This window comes from Crinia signifera, chromosome 5 (genome assembly GCF_055691185.1).
Source record: "Crinia signifera chromosome 5, ASM5569118v1, whole genome shotgun sequence".
Lineage (NCBI taxonomy): Eukaryota > Metazoa > Chordata > Amphibia > Anura > Myobatrachidae > Crinia > Crinia signifera.
Window position 1 is genome coordinate 171,021,680 of NC_139221.1, and position 14,147 is coordinate 171,035,826.

Consider the following 14,147-nt stretch of genomic DNA (forward strand, 5'->3'; position numbering starts at 1 on the left):
ACGAAAACATGTCATTCAAGTTTGGGAAAGCGAACGTGAAACTACATTTCAGACGACGCAAATCCGAATTTTATTAAAGACAATGGTGGCCGTTAAAAATTATGGTGACCCGGGGCTCTACGCGCAATATTATAAAACACAGGCCGGTAATGGATTACCCGGTTTTCACGGCAGCGCGTATATGTACGGGTGCGGTTTAGGTGGAATTTTTCGAAGCCTGTTCAGAAAAGCGGTACCGCTTTTCCGAAGAGGGCTGGCGATAGCAAAGCCCCACGTGAAGAATGCAGCACGCAACATCGCGAAAGACGTCATCGGACAAGCCACAGCGGCGGTTGTGAGCAAAATACACGACGCAAATCAAGCGAAGCAAGATGGATCAGGTTTAATCTATGCCAGGAAAGGGGCGGCTAAAAATAAACGGAAGCGGGCAATACGACTTCCGACATGGTGCAGACCCCTTTTAAACAAAAAACGGAGCAGACGCGGCTTAATTAAAAAAAGGAAACCGAAGCGAAGGGTCGGTGATATTTTTTAAGCATGTCTTTCATACACAATGAATCCATGGAATGCGCAAAATCTGAACTTGACCTTTTTGACGTACCACCGACGCAGACCAGCGTAGAGAAAAGCCTCTACGTCGAAGTTCAACCTTTGGCGGCATTATCCGAGACCGCGCCGCTTGAATTCTACATAGCGGCCAGCGGGGAACACTACTACGATCTGAACAACACGTTGCTGTACGTGACCTGCAAGATCGTACGGCCTGATAACACTGCTATACCTCAAGACGCCAAGGTCGCTCTTATTAATTACCCCATAGCAACTTTATTTAGCCAGGTTGATGTCACTTTGGGCGATAGGCTCATATCGCAGTCCAATAATCTTTACGCTTATAGGGCCTACATAGAGACCATACTGAATTATAGCTCAGATGCGTTATCCACAAAACACACAACTGGATTATTCTACAAAGATGTGGCTGGAGAACACAACACAAGAACCCTGGATGGCGTAAACACAGGGTTTATAAAAAGGGCAAGAACAACGGCACAAAGTCGAACGGTTGAATTATTGGGGCCGCTACACTGTGACCTTTTTCATCAACATAAACTAATATTGAACGCCGTGGACTTGAAGATAAAACTCATCAGAAACAAAGATGCTTTCTGCTTAATGTCTGCTGAAGCGGAGCCCTTTAAAATTCAGATTGTTGCAGCGTCCCTGTTTGTGAAAAGGGTTCAGGTCTCACCCGCAGTCCGGATTGGACACGCCCAGGCCTTACTGACCACCAACGCCAAATATGCGATCGATAGAGTGGGCATGAAGATCTATAGCATACCGACGGGGAGTCGCGTATTTAATTTAGAAAATCTGTTTTTAGGACAGGTGCCAAAAACCGTTATAGCCGCTTTTGTAGATAATGAAGCGTTTTCAGGAGCCTATGACAAAAACCCTCTACGGTTTGAACATAAAAATGTAAACTTCGCATCCCTATACCTGGATGGAACACCGCATCCGGCCAAACCATTTCAACCAGACTTTGAACACGGTAACGCGGTTCGCGAGTATATGTCGCTCATTCAGATCACAAATAAGCAGAAATCAGATTCGGGTATACTAATTGACCGTGAAGAGTACCTCAACGGCTACACACTATTTGCTTTTGATCTGTCGCCTGAACAGGAATGCGCGGAGCATCTGTCTCTAATCAGAACCGGAAATCTACGAGCTGAATTCCGGTTTGCAGGAGCACTAGACCGGACAGTCAACATAATAATATACGCATTATTTGATAATATCATCGAGATCAACCAGCGGCGCGATGTGTTGTATGATTATCTATAAATGAAATAAATAATTTTTATATTTATCGTATATTTACCAATATTCATCACCCCATCAGCGATATGAACACATTACAGATAAATTGTATACTGTACGCTAATCCGGTGACGCGCCTGTTTTTTAAAGGGACCTACCCGTGTGATATGCTTCCGAACGGTAAACTATCGCAATACCCCTGCGCGTTTGTAATCAACACACACACCAGCGCCCAACCGGGGGAGCATTGGTTGGCCGTTTATTTTAACAACCAGCGCGAGTGTTACTTTTTGGACTCTTACGGTTTAGAACCTGACAATCCCCTATTCCCAAAGGCCATAATAAATTTTTTAAACTCAAATTCAAAAAGAATTTACCACCAAAATAAGCAGTTGCAAGGTTTTAACAGTACCGTTTGTGGGCAATATTGTATATACTTTATATTTTTCATGTGTAAAAATTACAAATATACAGATGTGTTGGGCCGTTTTAGTTTTGATACAAAACGTAATGATCGCTATGTATCAAACTTTGTAAGACGTCTCCCTAGAAGTCATTGTTTGAGTCGATATACGGGTAACTGTATACAGTCCTGTGTCACCAGTAACCAACATGTGTTTGATAAAAATAATGTGTAATACAAAATTGTTTGTGTAACTTGTAACTAATGTTGTGATTGAAATGCTGCATGTACATTGCTTATGGTTACTTTCTATTAAAAAATCTTGCTTATTGAACTTTATATCGTGTGATTGCATATTTTTGCAGACAAACTGGTTAGAATCAAAGAACAAAACAACATTTTATAAATCATAACCATATTTTATTGGTACAGACAATATGTATTTACAGCAAAATAATCACGAATAACACGATAAACTTTACAGTTAAAACAATACACTAAATACATGATACATTACAAATTAAACGTCATCGTACAAATTAAACGCACAAAAATACATCGTATAAAAACATTATAAATTAGTTATATGTTAAAGGTTCAACCACTGCGAATCCTGAAACAGATTTACGGATCTTTTCCTCGGTAGTAAGTATCCGTGGGGCGTTGTTAACCCGGGGGAATTTAAAACATTTATACGACTTTTTTTAATGTTGTGTATTGGGGAGGCTATATTTACATTGCCAATTTCATCATCGTAGATTTCAGCTTTTAAGCGATCTAACTGTAATCTGTTTGATGCATTACCAACTACAGTGGACGGGATATTCAACTCAGCCATAGCGCGCATAAATTCAATCCATCCGTTAGGCATTTTATGACTCGTCACGCTGTGATTTTGCGTGATACCCCTTATCAAGTCTAACACATTGGATCCTGGCACTGTGACGCCTTTATACATAAACACACCCTTGCGGTCCCAATTCGCAATGTCTTTAGAGCGAACCATTTTACTCATTAGTATTTCACAGTTCTTTTTATACCGCGCATTAACACTGTTCAAGACATCGTGGTAAACAGCGTCGGTAGCGTCGTCTTGTGTAGGGTTAGTTGTATCCTCAACAGCATTTGCACCGGGTGATAAAAGCGTTAAAGTTGACATTTCTCTATCAGTTTGTTTACTCAACACCAGGTATCTCTGTAACACAGCTGTGTAGCGTTTTGCCTTTTCATACTCTGATAAAGCATTATTATGTAGTATACTTATGATCTCAGCATCTAGGCCTTGCGTGGCTGTTTTGCGTATATCATCGTTGTTTGGTTTGTTGTTTAAACGGTCTATCTGTTGCTGGGGGACCAGATACATTTTCTCAGCGTATTCCATCACCGATTAGACAGTAGTCCGGTAATTAATGGAATGGCAAATCCTAGCAACGATCCGATAAACCCACCCGACTGTTTCACCAACCTCTTCTTTTTCCCAATGGCGCATTTCTTATTACAAAGCGATTTTATAAGGGACCTCTTCTTTTTAAGGTAGTTCAACTGGCGCTGTGACAGGGGTATTTTACCTTTAAGCGTATTGAGAGCAATCTCACATATGGCTGTCACCAAATCGTTTGAAGCGTTGGATAATATAGCGTTTCTTTGGGCCGGTTTGGCTTTAATGAGGGTTTTTAAAAGGCCCCAATTACGCCTTATCCTGGTCGACATGTTCACAGCTGTTAGAAGCGGTAATGAATGACTATAGGATGCGCGGTTATAGCTATTTAGAACCCCGCTTCTTAACAACATAAGCTACTGGTGTGTCGGGGGGAAATAAACCGCTTCGTAAACGATAATCATCAAGGGCATTGTTTCTTAAATCAACCAGTAAATAACCGTATGGAGGCTCCGTAGCGGACTCATAGGCTTCAAGAAAAAAACGATATTTTGATGGGTACATTTGTCTAGCCAGAATGCTAACCTGCATTTTATCCCTGGGGTTTTTAAACAGGACCATATATTTTGTGTTTAAATGTATAGTCCTGCTCTTTCTACCTTGACAAAATATGTTTTGCACAAGGTACATGACACTGAGATTACGATGGTGCACATACTTTGTGAACGCTTTCTCAACCTCAGAATTATTACTCGCTGCATCCATCAAGTCATCTATCACCGTTAAATTAATCTTATCAGGGGGAAAAAGCTGGTCGTCGCTAAATGACTCGGGCAAACCCTCTATAAAACGCATACCAGGGTGAGCACTCAGAAGTTGGTCATATATCGGTTGCCAACAGGTGTAAAACCAAACAATATTATCAGGTACATGCGTCATATGTGTGGATGCGTGTTGTATTAGTGTTTTCACAAAATAACTTTTCCCCGAATTGGAGGGTCCGGCTAAAATACAGGAGAAGGGGTGTTGAAAACGGATATCCATCTTAATAACCAAATGGTAGGGTTGTAAAATTATCCGTGAGGTTACGTTTAGTGTAAACGCACTTTTGCGTTTTCTGCAGCATACGGGTTTCAATCTGCCAGTACTTTTTCACACGTACTATACCGGGCTGCCTGGTCACAATTTTTTTCTGATCCTCGCCTTTGGGGTTTAAAGGATAATCTAAGACCAGTTCTTTCAGACTGTCAAAGTTAACGTGCTGCTCATTACAAACATTCAACGTTATACCTTTGACCTTGAGGCTCGTCTTGCCGTTGCTTAGTCTATAGCCGTATGACTTGGGGCCGGCTGAAACAAACTCTGTTATATGCGTACCAGATGGTAGTTCGCTGGTCAACTCCCCTAGATAATCGCCTAATGGCGGATTCCAGTCACCGGGCCTGCTGACAAAAATTACAGAATCTGTATCGTGATACAGACATCTATCTTGTAATCTATCCAATAGGTTGTACAACTCGACGCGGGCGTGCGCTGTGGTAAATGCTGCTATAAATATATTTGTTGTTGAAGACCTGGTATAATGGTCTTTGGCGTATTTCCAGTTGACCATAACAGTTTCTGAGTCTATGAAGTCTAAAGCAGACACCTCATAGTGTGGTTGAAAGGCATATTCAAAAAGCTTATCAGGATCTGTCACTAGACAAGTATTGGGCATGTTGCTACGTTGACCAAATTTACCCCATAATGAGTTTAAAAACAATTTAGAAATTTGTCTTTTGGCGGGGTTGACATTTATGTGTTCGTGTCTTAAAGCTATGCCCTCATTTTTTTGATACGCGTCTATGTACTCTTGTTGTTTCACAGAGTCTGTACACCAATCGGGGTAACCAGAAGCCTCCTGTTTATCTCTGAGGTGTGTTTTAATGTAACCTGAAAACAGATCATCAGATCTCTCATCAAAATGCCACACCTCATAGATTTTACACACTTTGTACCCCTTTTCTATAGCAAGATTTATCTCCACTGTGCACCATGTACCGGTTAGGGCGCGGTTTTCTGAGTCATGAACACACGGCTCACACTGTCCAGATTCGGCGCATGTGCGGCACAGCGGAAACATTAACTTACCATTCATTTTAACCGGTAAAACTGGAAAGAAAAGGCCTCGCGGAGGATTAATTTTTAATTTAACAAAACCGAAATACTTTGTGACATCATCAAAGTCCTTATAAATGATGCGTGGGTGACGTATAGGATATGTTTTGGTCTTGTTGACAAATGGGTATAGGCTAGTAAAGTCAAAATAGTGTATTTTTTCATCGCACTCTGTCTTGTGATAAAGTTTTATGGCGTTAGTGCGGCCGCCATAAAGACCATCACGAGGATCCAAGGGTTCAGGGATTTCCAAACCTTTCAGAAAAACCTGAAGCTCCTCATCAGTCTCCCTCATTTTCTTCCACTCACAACCCCACATCTCCCTTATCTGAAATCCACACCGTTTAAGGTATTGTATCCTTAACTGTGTCTTGTGCCGCAGTTGACCGTAGGTTGTTTTAGTCAGATTGTTTTCATCATCGGTTTTGTAACAGTTGTCACAACCGTGATAAAAACACCCCTGGAATTCAAAAGCTGTTGGCACGCCGTTAATCACGGCGTAACCATCCAGACTGTATCTACCGACTTTCTTCTCACCACCTTGTAAAGCGTGTCTTATACTCACACCTTCTTTGTGTTCTATGTACATTAACCACTGTATGGCTGGTGTTGAGTAACGCTTCTGGGTCTTGTGATAGTTATCACCCGGTACAAGAGCCAATGTGTTTGCCTGTAAATATTTACAACGATACATAGCCATACAAACCGACGCTAAAGTCGTCAGTTGGAATGGATCAACGTGACGTTTAACGACTACATCTTTTTTCTCTGCCGCTATTACAAACTCCTGTTCTGTCATGGCTATAACGGCTGATCTGAAAGCTGCGCACCCTTTTTGCAATATTCTGACATCCTCTTTACAATATCGTATTAATTCTTTTTGAAAATTAAACGCCTTGTGTTTGTTTTTTTCGTACCACTCTGTAACATCAGCGGCCTCCTCAGGCATCATGTGTTGTAGGCCAAAATATTCTATTGAGGGCATGACCCCTATGTAATTTTGGTTATCGGCTGTGTTAAAAAAATGCGGGAAATGACCTTTAACGCCATCAAATCCCATGGCCTTTGGAAATCTGCTCAATTTCATGGGGAGAAAATTGAGAGAGTCTATAAACCTGATCTTCAGATCTTTTATTGTGATACACATTATGTTTCCGCCATTAGAGATGAGGGATACTGTATACCGCTCTTTGATGATCTTGTTCAATACAAAATACGAATCATACCGCCCAGCGTTATGGGCTATGAATGTGTAATGCGCAAATTTTGGTTTCATGAACGTCTTTACAAAATCATCGATACAACCTTTGCCCTTAAACTCCCAGGATTTCTCACCCATTAATGTGAGAGCGTAACAGTAGTTTGGTATATGTATACCTGTCTCCTGCATGCATTCGAAATCAAAAAATATGTATTTGGTGGTGGGTTCTTCCGCTTTGATGGGCTGTATGTAACACAAATGATCCGCAAACCCATCAACATATGCCTTGCAAGTAGAGCACTTTAGCCCCTGACACTCATGAGACCTGCGACGGTAGAGACAACACCTGTCGCAATAAACATGTTCAAGACAGGATATTTTGCGATCTAAAGCTAAGGATTTGTGCTCCTCTAAACATTCACGCGATCTGCAAAACACCCTACAAACCGAACATCTTAATGCGGAAGCCCCATCATCAGCGCACGCTTGTCTGTGACAAGCCTTACAAAAGAAAAGACAATCGTGGCTATTTTTGCGCTCATAAGTTCGATTACATAAGGAACAGAAAAATCTCGATCCGAGAAATGCGCAGATATTAATCAGTCCATAATAGTGTGAATCGTGATATAATACATACAGGGTATCACCGTAGCGCGTATCTGAAGAATAGTAATGCCAAGAACGATTATTATGATATAATATTGTAATTTTTGTTTTTAAGTGTTTTTCAAAAACAACAACGTCGGTAAAGCTGACTGCTTTATCGATCGGTAGGTTCAAATCCTTATGAATTTGAAGCGCCCGATCGTGTATTTCAGCGTCTGTGGCATTACCTTTATCCAGAAGTTTGCAGATCGATGCCGCAAAGCACAAATAATTGTGCGTATTGTTGAAATCGTACAGGTGTCTTCTGCGCCTTTCTATAATTAAGCTGTATGGAATGCGTCTAAGGCCGCGACCAGTTAGGGCCCCACCCGCTCTATTTCTAAAAACAGTGATCACAAACCTTAAACCCGTGCCTAATAAGAATTCCGCGTTACTTTGAAGAGTGTTTGTAATTTGATTCAAGAAACTGACAGCGTCTAATGATTCTTGCGGCTTTCGGTGTGAGTAGATGGCGTTGTGTAAACCACCCCCCTCCAATCTTAACTGTACACGATCATTAGGGTCAACACCAACCATGAATTCATCAATCATAACCTGTATAGCGTTGTGTACGGCTTCAACACCCTCTGCAAATGATGTAACTCTTTCCAAATTAACAAATTGAAAATGATTATGATACTCAATAGCTCTGAAATTAGGATGGTGTCGCTCATACCTGTTAACAGCTTCTAAGTACACATCTCGCCGACCTTCACCATTACCGGGTGGCGCACCCCCATCTATGTCATTATGCATGGGCGTTGCGGGGTGTTCAACATTGTCAGGTGACGCAGCGTCACCCGGTAATGGTTGGTCCGGTGATTTGTCAGCCTGTGCACCTGGGGTTGGGGTTGTGCATCGCCCCCTGTGTTGTTTACGCTTTCTCAGCCTGTATATGCATTTTAAAGCCTGTTTTATTTTCGAACGGCGAAATAAGTGTGAGATTTTGCACGGTACATTTGCTTTAATTCTTGGGACTTTTTTACACACATGTAAATTACGTTTCAATCCATAACCCACCATGCCTAGTCACGGATCCGTTTCAATTATCTCTGCAAAATGATACATGTTCGCTTTAATAAAATCCCTAGTCCTCACGGTCTCTGCTATATGGTTTGATGTTACATTCATGTACATTTCTACAAGTTCTTTAATGATCTCTGGCTTCTTTTTTGAACCATAAAGCTCATCTTTTATACGGTTCAACATGGTATTGACATTTCTACGCATGTACCCTATATGCTCACGCATCCTCCCCATGACCGCGTAGTATTGTATTTCCGCATCTTGTCCTAATTGTTCCACATTCTGACCCCCATCAACTATGTCTGTCGATACCACGGTCGGCGGGGCATCCACACCGCCCGATGCGGTTGCCTCGCCGACCGTGGTAAAAACACTGGGCAGTTTTGTGTAATCATCACCCATTACTTTATCAGGGATTCCGGCTACAGATGTTACAACCTCATCATCATTCTGTGGTGTATCTGAGACTGACTCTTCACTAGGGGTGATAAAAAATGTTTGACCATTTAAGTCCTCATCATTAGCGGATAATGTATCTGCAGGCGTGTTACTGACCACGCTTTGCGTTTCTGTAGTATGATGTTCCTGCGTGTCTGAAATTACGATGACATCATCATCCGTCAGCGGCGTGTATCTCTCTCTTGACAGTCGTAAAGTTTTACGAGTCTTCACAGTCTTTGTATTACCGGCAATGTCAATGTCGGATTCGGTAGGTGTTGCAGGTGTTGTAAATGCGTGCGGGTAATCCACATTACTCACGGTTGGCACTGTTTGTAATGCAATTCTTTTTCTCACGGGTCTACCTTCCGAATATTTCAATCTTCTTTTAAGGTCTGATAAATCGGCCTTGTTTTCTTGACCGACTCGACTTTTTGTAATTCTCCGCTTGCTTGGCTTGAAATCATCGCGCTCGGTGGCCATGATCTCGGCCCTTGATACATCTTCTTGAAGTTGTGGGTCGATCACCGTTTTAGCTGATTCACCCCCATCCATTTCAGCATTGAGTGGTTGAGCAACCCCGGCCGCTGCTATCATTTTTGCGAATCGTCGCGGATCCGCTGTAAATAAAAAATAACAACGTTTTAGTTACACATTCGCGGACACTAAGACAACCGCTTTATAACACCTTCAGACCCACCTCCCAAAACACCCACCCCATCCATGTCGGTTTGCATCTACACAGTCTGTTTAACACCTGTGGTTTCCATTTGTAAAGAACAATGATGAACGCGGTCCTATATAAGAAACTAAATAAATAAACATTACATCACACACCTGAATATTTGCCAGATCTTTCCATCGGCGTGGTTCCTACTGTAATAAAAATCACACCGTTTTAGTTACACATACGCGGCCACAAAGACAGTCGCTTTATAACAACTTCAGACCTCCCAACCCCCACCTTCCTTGTCGGTTTTCATCTACACAGTCTGTTTAATACCTGTGGTTTCCATTTGTAAAGAACAGTGGTAAATGTTGTGCTATATAAGAAACCAAATAAATAAACATACACGGGTATTTGTCAAAGGTTTGCGCCGGCATGGTTCCTTTAAACAATGACCAGAAAGCTTGATCGCTGATCTGTGTTCTTTTTGCTTCTTTAGCCAATGTGCTGTTGGGTTGTTTGGCGTTTGATCCAACACTCGATGTCGGTTCTCTGTATCCGGATGGTCCCGCTTCACACGTATCGGCCCTAGGTACCGTAGGTTCATACCGGCTAGCTATGTCATCTGTAATACATATATTATCAATTAACGACACATTCGCCGACTTGAGAAAAAAAAAAAAAAAAACGTCATTTAAGTCATGATAACAACAACTCCTGTGGACACTATTCATGATTTTGCGACGATATGTAACATTTAACACAAAAACACATTATAAAAACATCACCAGCCAATCGTCAAAATTCACCTTGTATAGCCGGGGTCTGGTATAGCTGTTTATAGTGTTTTGCCGATGGTAAATTCCAGAGATCATCCATTATGTGTTCTGCATCAGATTTCGACATAATCGGCGATACTAGCAGAGAACAAATAACACATTAATATCACAGGCTGTATAAAAATGAATATAACAGGATATATATATATATATATATGAGTGAGAACGTGAGAGTTCGCGCGAGATAGCGTGAGAGAGAGAGAGAGAGAGAGAGAGAGAGAGAGAGAGAGAGAGAGACATATTTTTGGAAATAATAATATATCACATTTTTTTTTAACATACATCACATTTTTTTTTTTTTTGACGGCTTATGATCACCTACATTTTTGTGATTCGGACAAATCAGAGTATGCTGCGTATGGGTTTTCGAATGTCGTCAGATCCGGCCCGACTGTGAAATCCGAACCATATGATCCAACTTCAGATGCGTCATTTGTGACATCTGAAACTGATTTATGGGATTAACAATTTAATAAAAAATAATATATACATAAAAAATAAAATAAAAATTAACACAACAATTTTGTAGAACGAAAAATACAATCAACACGTGTAACATTAATACCAATAGGGCGCTTGATAATTAACACCAACAGAGTAACATTTATAACCACCAACAACCATGTGTCTTTGATCTGTAAACTTACACGTATTTGTCTGCTCATTTGACGGCTGTTGAAAGCTGGGTAAATCTTGAAAGTCTCTGAGACTTATTTTATTTGCATTAATGGTTTTGTATTCCTTTCTCTGTAATAAATAATAATAATAAGTTGAAATAACAATACAATAAGCTATTGTTAAACTATTGTAAATATCATATACACACCTGCATGTTGGCGTTTTGTTGATAGCTTAAGTTCAAAGGTGTTTTCTGCAACAACCACTAGATGACACTGTTGATAATAAAAGATAACACGATAAGTTTCCATAACGAAATTTGCGTGCACAAAATCACATAAAACTATTAACGCTCTCACAAAGACCTGATCTATGAATACCTCCTGACATTGTATTCTATAGTTCAGCCAATAAAAATTAATTACAGGTGATCCGACAAAGCTACTGCCGCACCCCATCATATCCATGCGTGGTCAGCAGACCGCACATCACAAGCCGCCAGTATGCCAGCATGCACACACACAATACATTACAATACAATGAATGCCGCAGCAAACTATATTTTAAGGTTGTTTAAAAGCGTACTAAACACTCCCACCATGACGCTAAATAATACATTTTAAATCGCTATATACAACACACTAATCACAGAACTACACATACAAATGGCCGGTTATCAACTACAAACACCCGCATGCATTGCCATTGTATTAACAACTCCTAATAACAAAATTGAGGCCAGTCATGCCGGGTTTTGTAATTCCACAACATACTAAACCAGCGTAAGTCTCTATACAGCCTAGGCCGCCCTTAATAACTAGCATACAGCACCAAACTATATTTTAAGATTGTTTAAAAGCGTACTAAACACTCCCAACATGCCGCTAAATAATACATTTTAAATCGCTATATACAACACACTAATCACAGAACTACACATACAAATGGCCGGTTATCAACTACAAACACCCGCATGCATTGCCATTGTATTAACAACACCTAATAACAAAATTGAGGCCAGCCATGCCGGGGTTTGTAATTCCACAACATACTAAACCAGCGTAAGTCTCTATACAGCCTAGGCCGCCCTTAATAACTAGCATACAGCACCAAACTATATTTTAAGATTGTTTAAAAGCGTACTAAACACTCCCAACATGCCGCTAAATAATACATTTTAAATCGCTATATACAACACACTAATCACAGAACTACACATACAAATGGCCGGTTATCAACTACAAACACCCCGCATGCATTGCCATTGTATTAACAACTCCTAATAACAAAATTGAGGCCAGCCATGCCGGGGTTTGTAATTCCACAATATACTAAACCAGCGTAAGTCTCTATACAGCCTAGGCCGCCCTTAATAACTAGCATACAGCACCAAACTATATTTTAAGATTGTTTAAAAGAGTACTAAACACTCCCACCATGTCGCTAAATAATACATTTTTAAATCGCTATATACAACACACTAATCACAGAACTACACATACAAATGGCCGGTTATCAACTACAAACACCCGCATGCATTGCCTTTGTATTAACAACTCCTAATAACAAAATTGAGGCCAGCCATGCCGGGGTTTGTAATTCCACAACATACTAAACCAGCGTAAGTCTCTATACAGCCCAGGCCCCCCTTAATAACTAGCATACAGCACCAAAGTATATTTTAAGATTGTTTAAAAGCGTACTAAACACTCCCACAATGCCGCTAAATAATACATTTTGCTATGTATATTATAAAATATTAAAACTATGCTATTTAGAAATATTGTGTATATATATATATATATATATATATATTTATTTATTTAGAAAATTAAATTAGACTTACCCCTGTTCTGGAACAAAACTTCAAGTCAAAACTTCAAGTTCTCTGTCTTGAATAGTGTGTGTGTGTGAAGACCTTCAACCTCAATGTGTGGCAGATGCCTGGTAGTTGTCTGGTCTCATGGAGAACATATTTATATGTTTCAGTCAGTTAACACATCTGTGTTGCATTTGTCTCATTTGAATATTCATGAGTTGTGTTCCAAAGTTAAAGACTGTCATAACAAATATATAGCATATTACCCGAAACACAGCTGTTTTCAGGATATATTGCTTGATAAAATAAAACCAAAAATGTGATGTATAAAATACTTATCCTTATTATTAAATAGATGACAGATATGTTTCAACATCAACAGACTACATAAGATCTATATATACATGTGTATGCTTTTTAATTTAAAATATATACTACGTTGACGGCACAGCTGTGATTGTATATTGAATATTAGTGACGTGGTTGTGGTAGACATTATTATTTTTTTTTTTTTTTATTTCTAAAATATATTTTTGATTTAAATTAATATAGCATATTAACCATATTTTATTCATCACATAATATAATGATACCATCACATTACACACACACATATATATATATATATATATATATACTGTATATAGCTATATATATATATATAAGTTAATTCTGTATATAGCTATATATATATATATATATAAGTTAATTCTGTAGTCTCTAGCTCCGTCTGGAACTTGATTGCAACTGCAATACATTGCCACTAGATGCCACTCATGCTCTGTTGCAAAGATTTCATGGCCTTTCTTTGTTCTGTCTAACCTAATTAAACGGTTATCCGTGTGAAAATGTTTTTTTCAGAGGTATGTGCTTTCTAATGAATATAATTGTTACCAGCCCTGCTGTGCTGTCTACGCTAATTGCGTCATACGTAAATGTCAACGTCTTCAAAGACTATGGAATCCGGTGTTTAAAATCACTTTTGAAAATTACAATCATCCGTCATATCTGATGTCTTTCTAAAAGTAACACTATACTTCTCACGCTGTGTGTCTTTAAATTTAAATGCCTACAACATGTCAGGCCCCAGACTGAATGGCTCTGTATCTTTAAATGCATAACATATGTATACCCA

General features: G+C 39.8%; 1 protein-coding gene across 1 annotated transcript; it reads right to left on the bottom strand.

Annotated features, from left to right (window-relative positions):
* Positions 1–8,605: 8,605 nt before the first annotated feature.
* On the bottom strand, positions 8,606–13,460 carry LOC146080717 (uncharacterized). Its single transcript, XM_083188295.1, has 8 exons — positions 13,040–13,460; positions 11,402–11,468; positions 11,223–11,322; positions 10,898–11,023; positions 10,546–10,653; positions 10,143–10,361; positions 9,907–9,945; positions 8,606–9,689 (listed from the first exon to the last, which is right to left on the bottom strand). The coding sequence occupies exons 2-8, from the start codon at positions 11,405–11,407 to the stop codon at positions 8,635–8,637; spliced, it is 1,653 nt and encodes a 550-aa protein (XP_083044421.1). The 5' UTR covers positions 11,408–11,468; positions 13,040–13,460; the 3' UTR covers positions 8,606–8,634.
* Between the last annotated feature and the right edge of the window lie 687 nt (positions 13,461–14,147).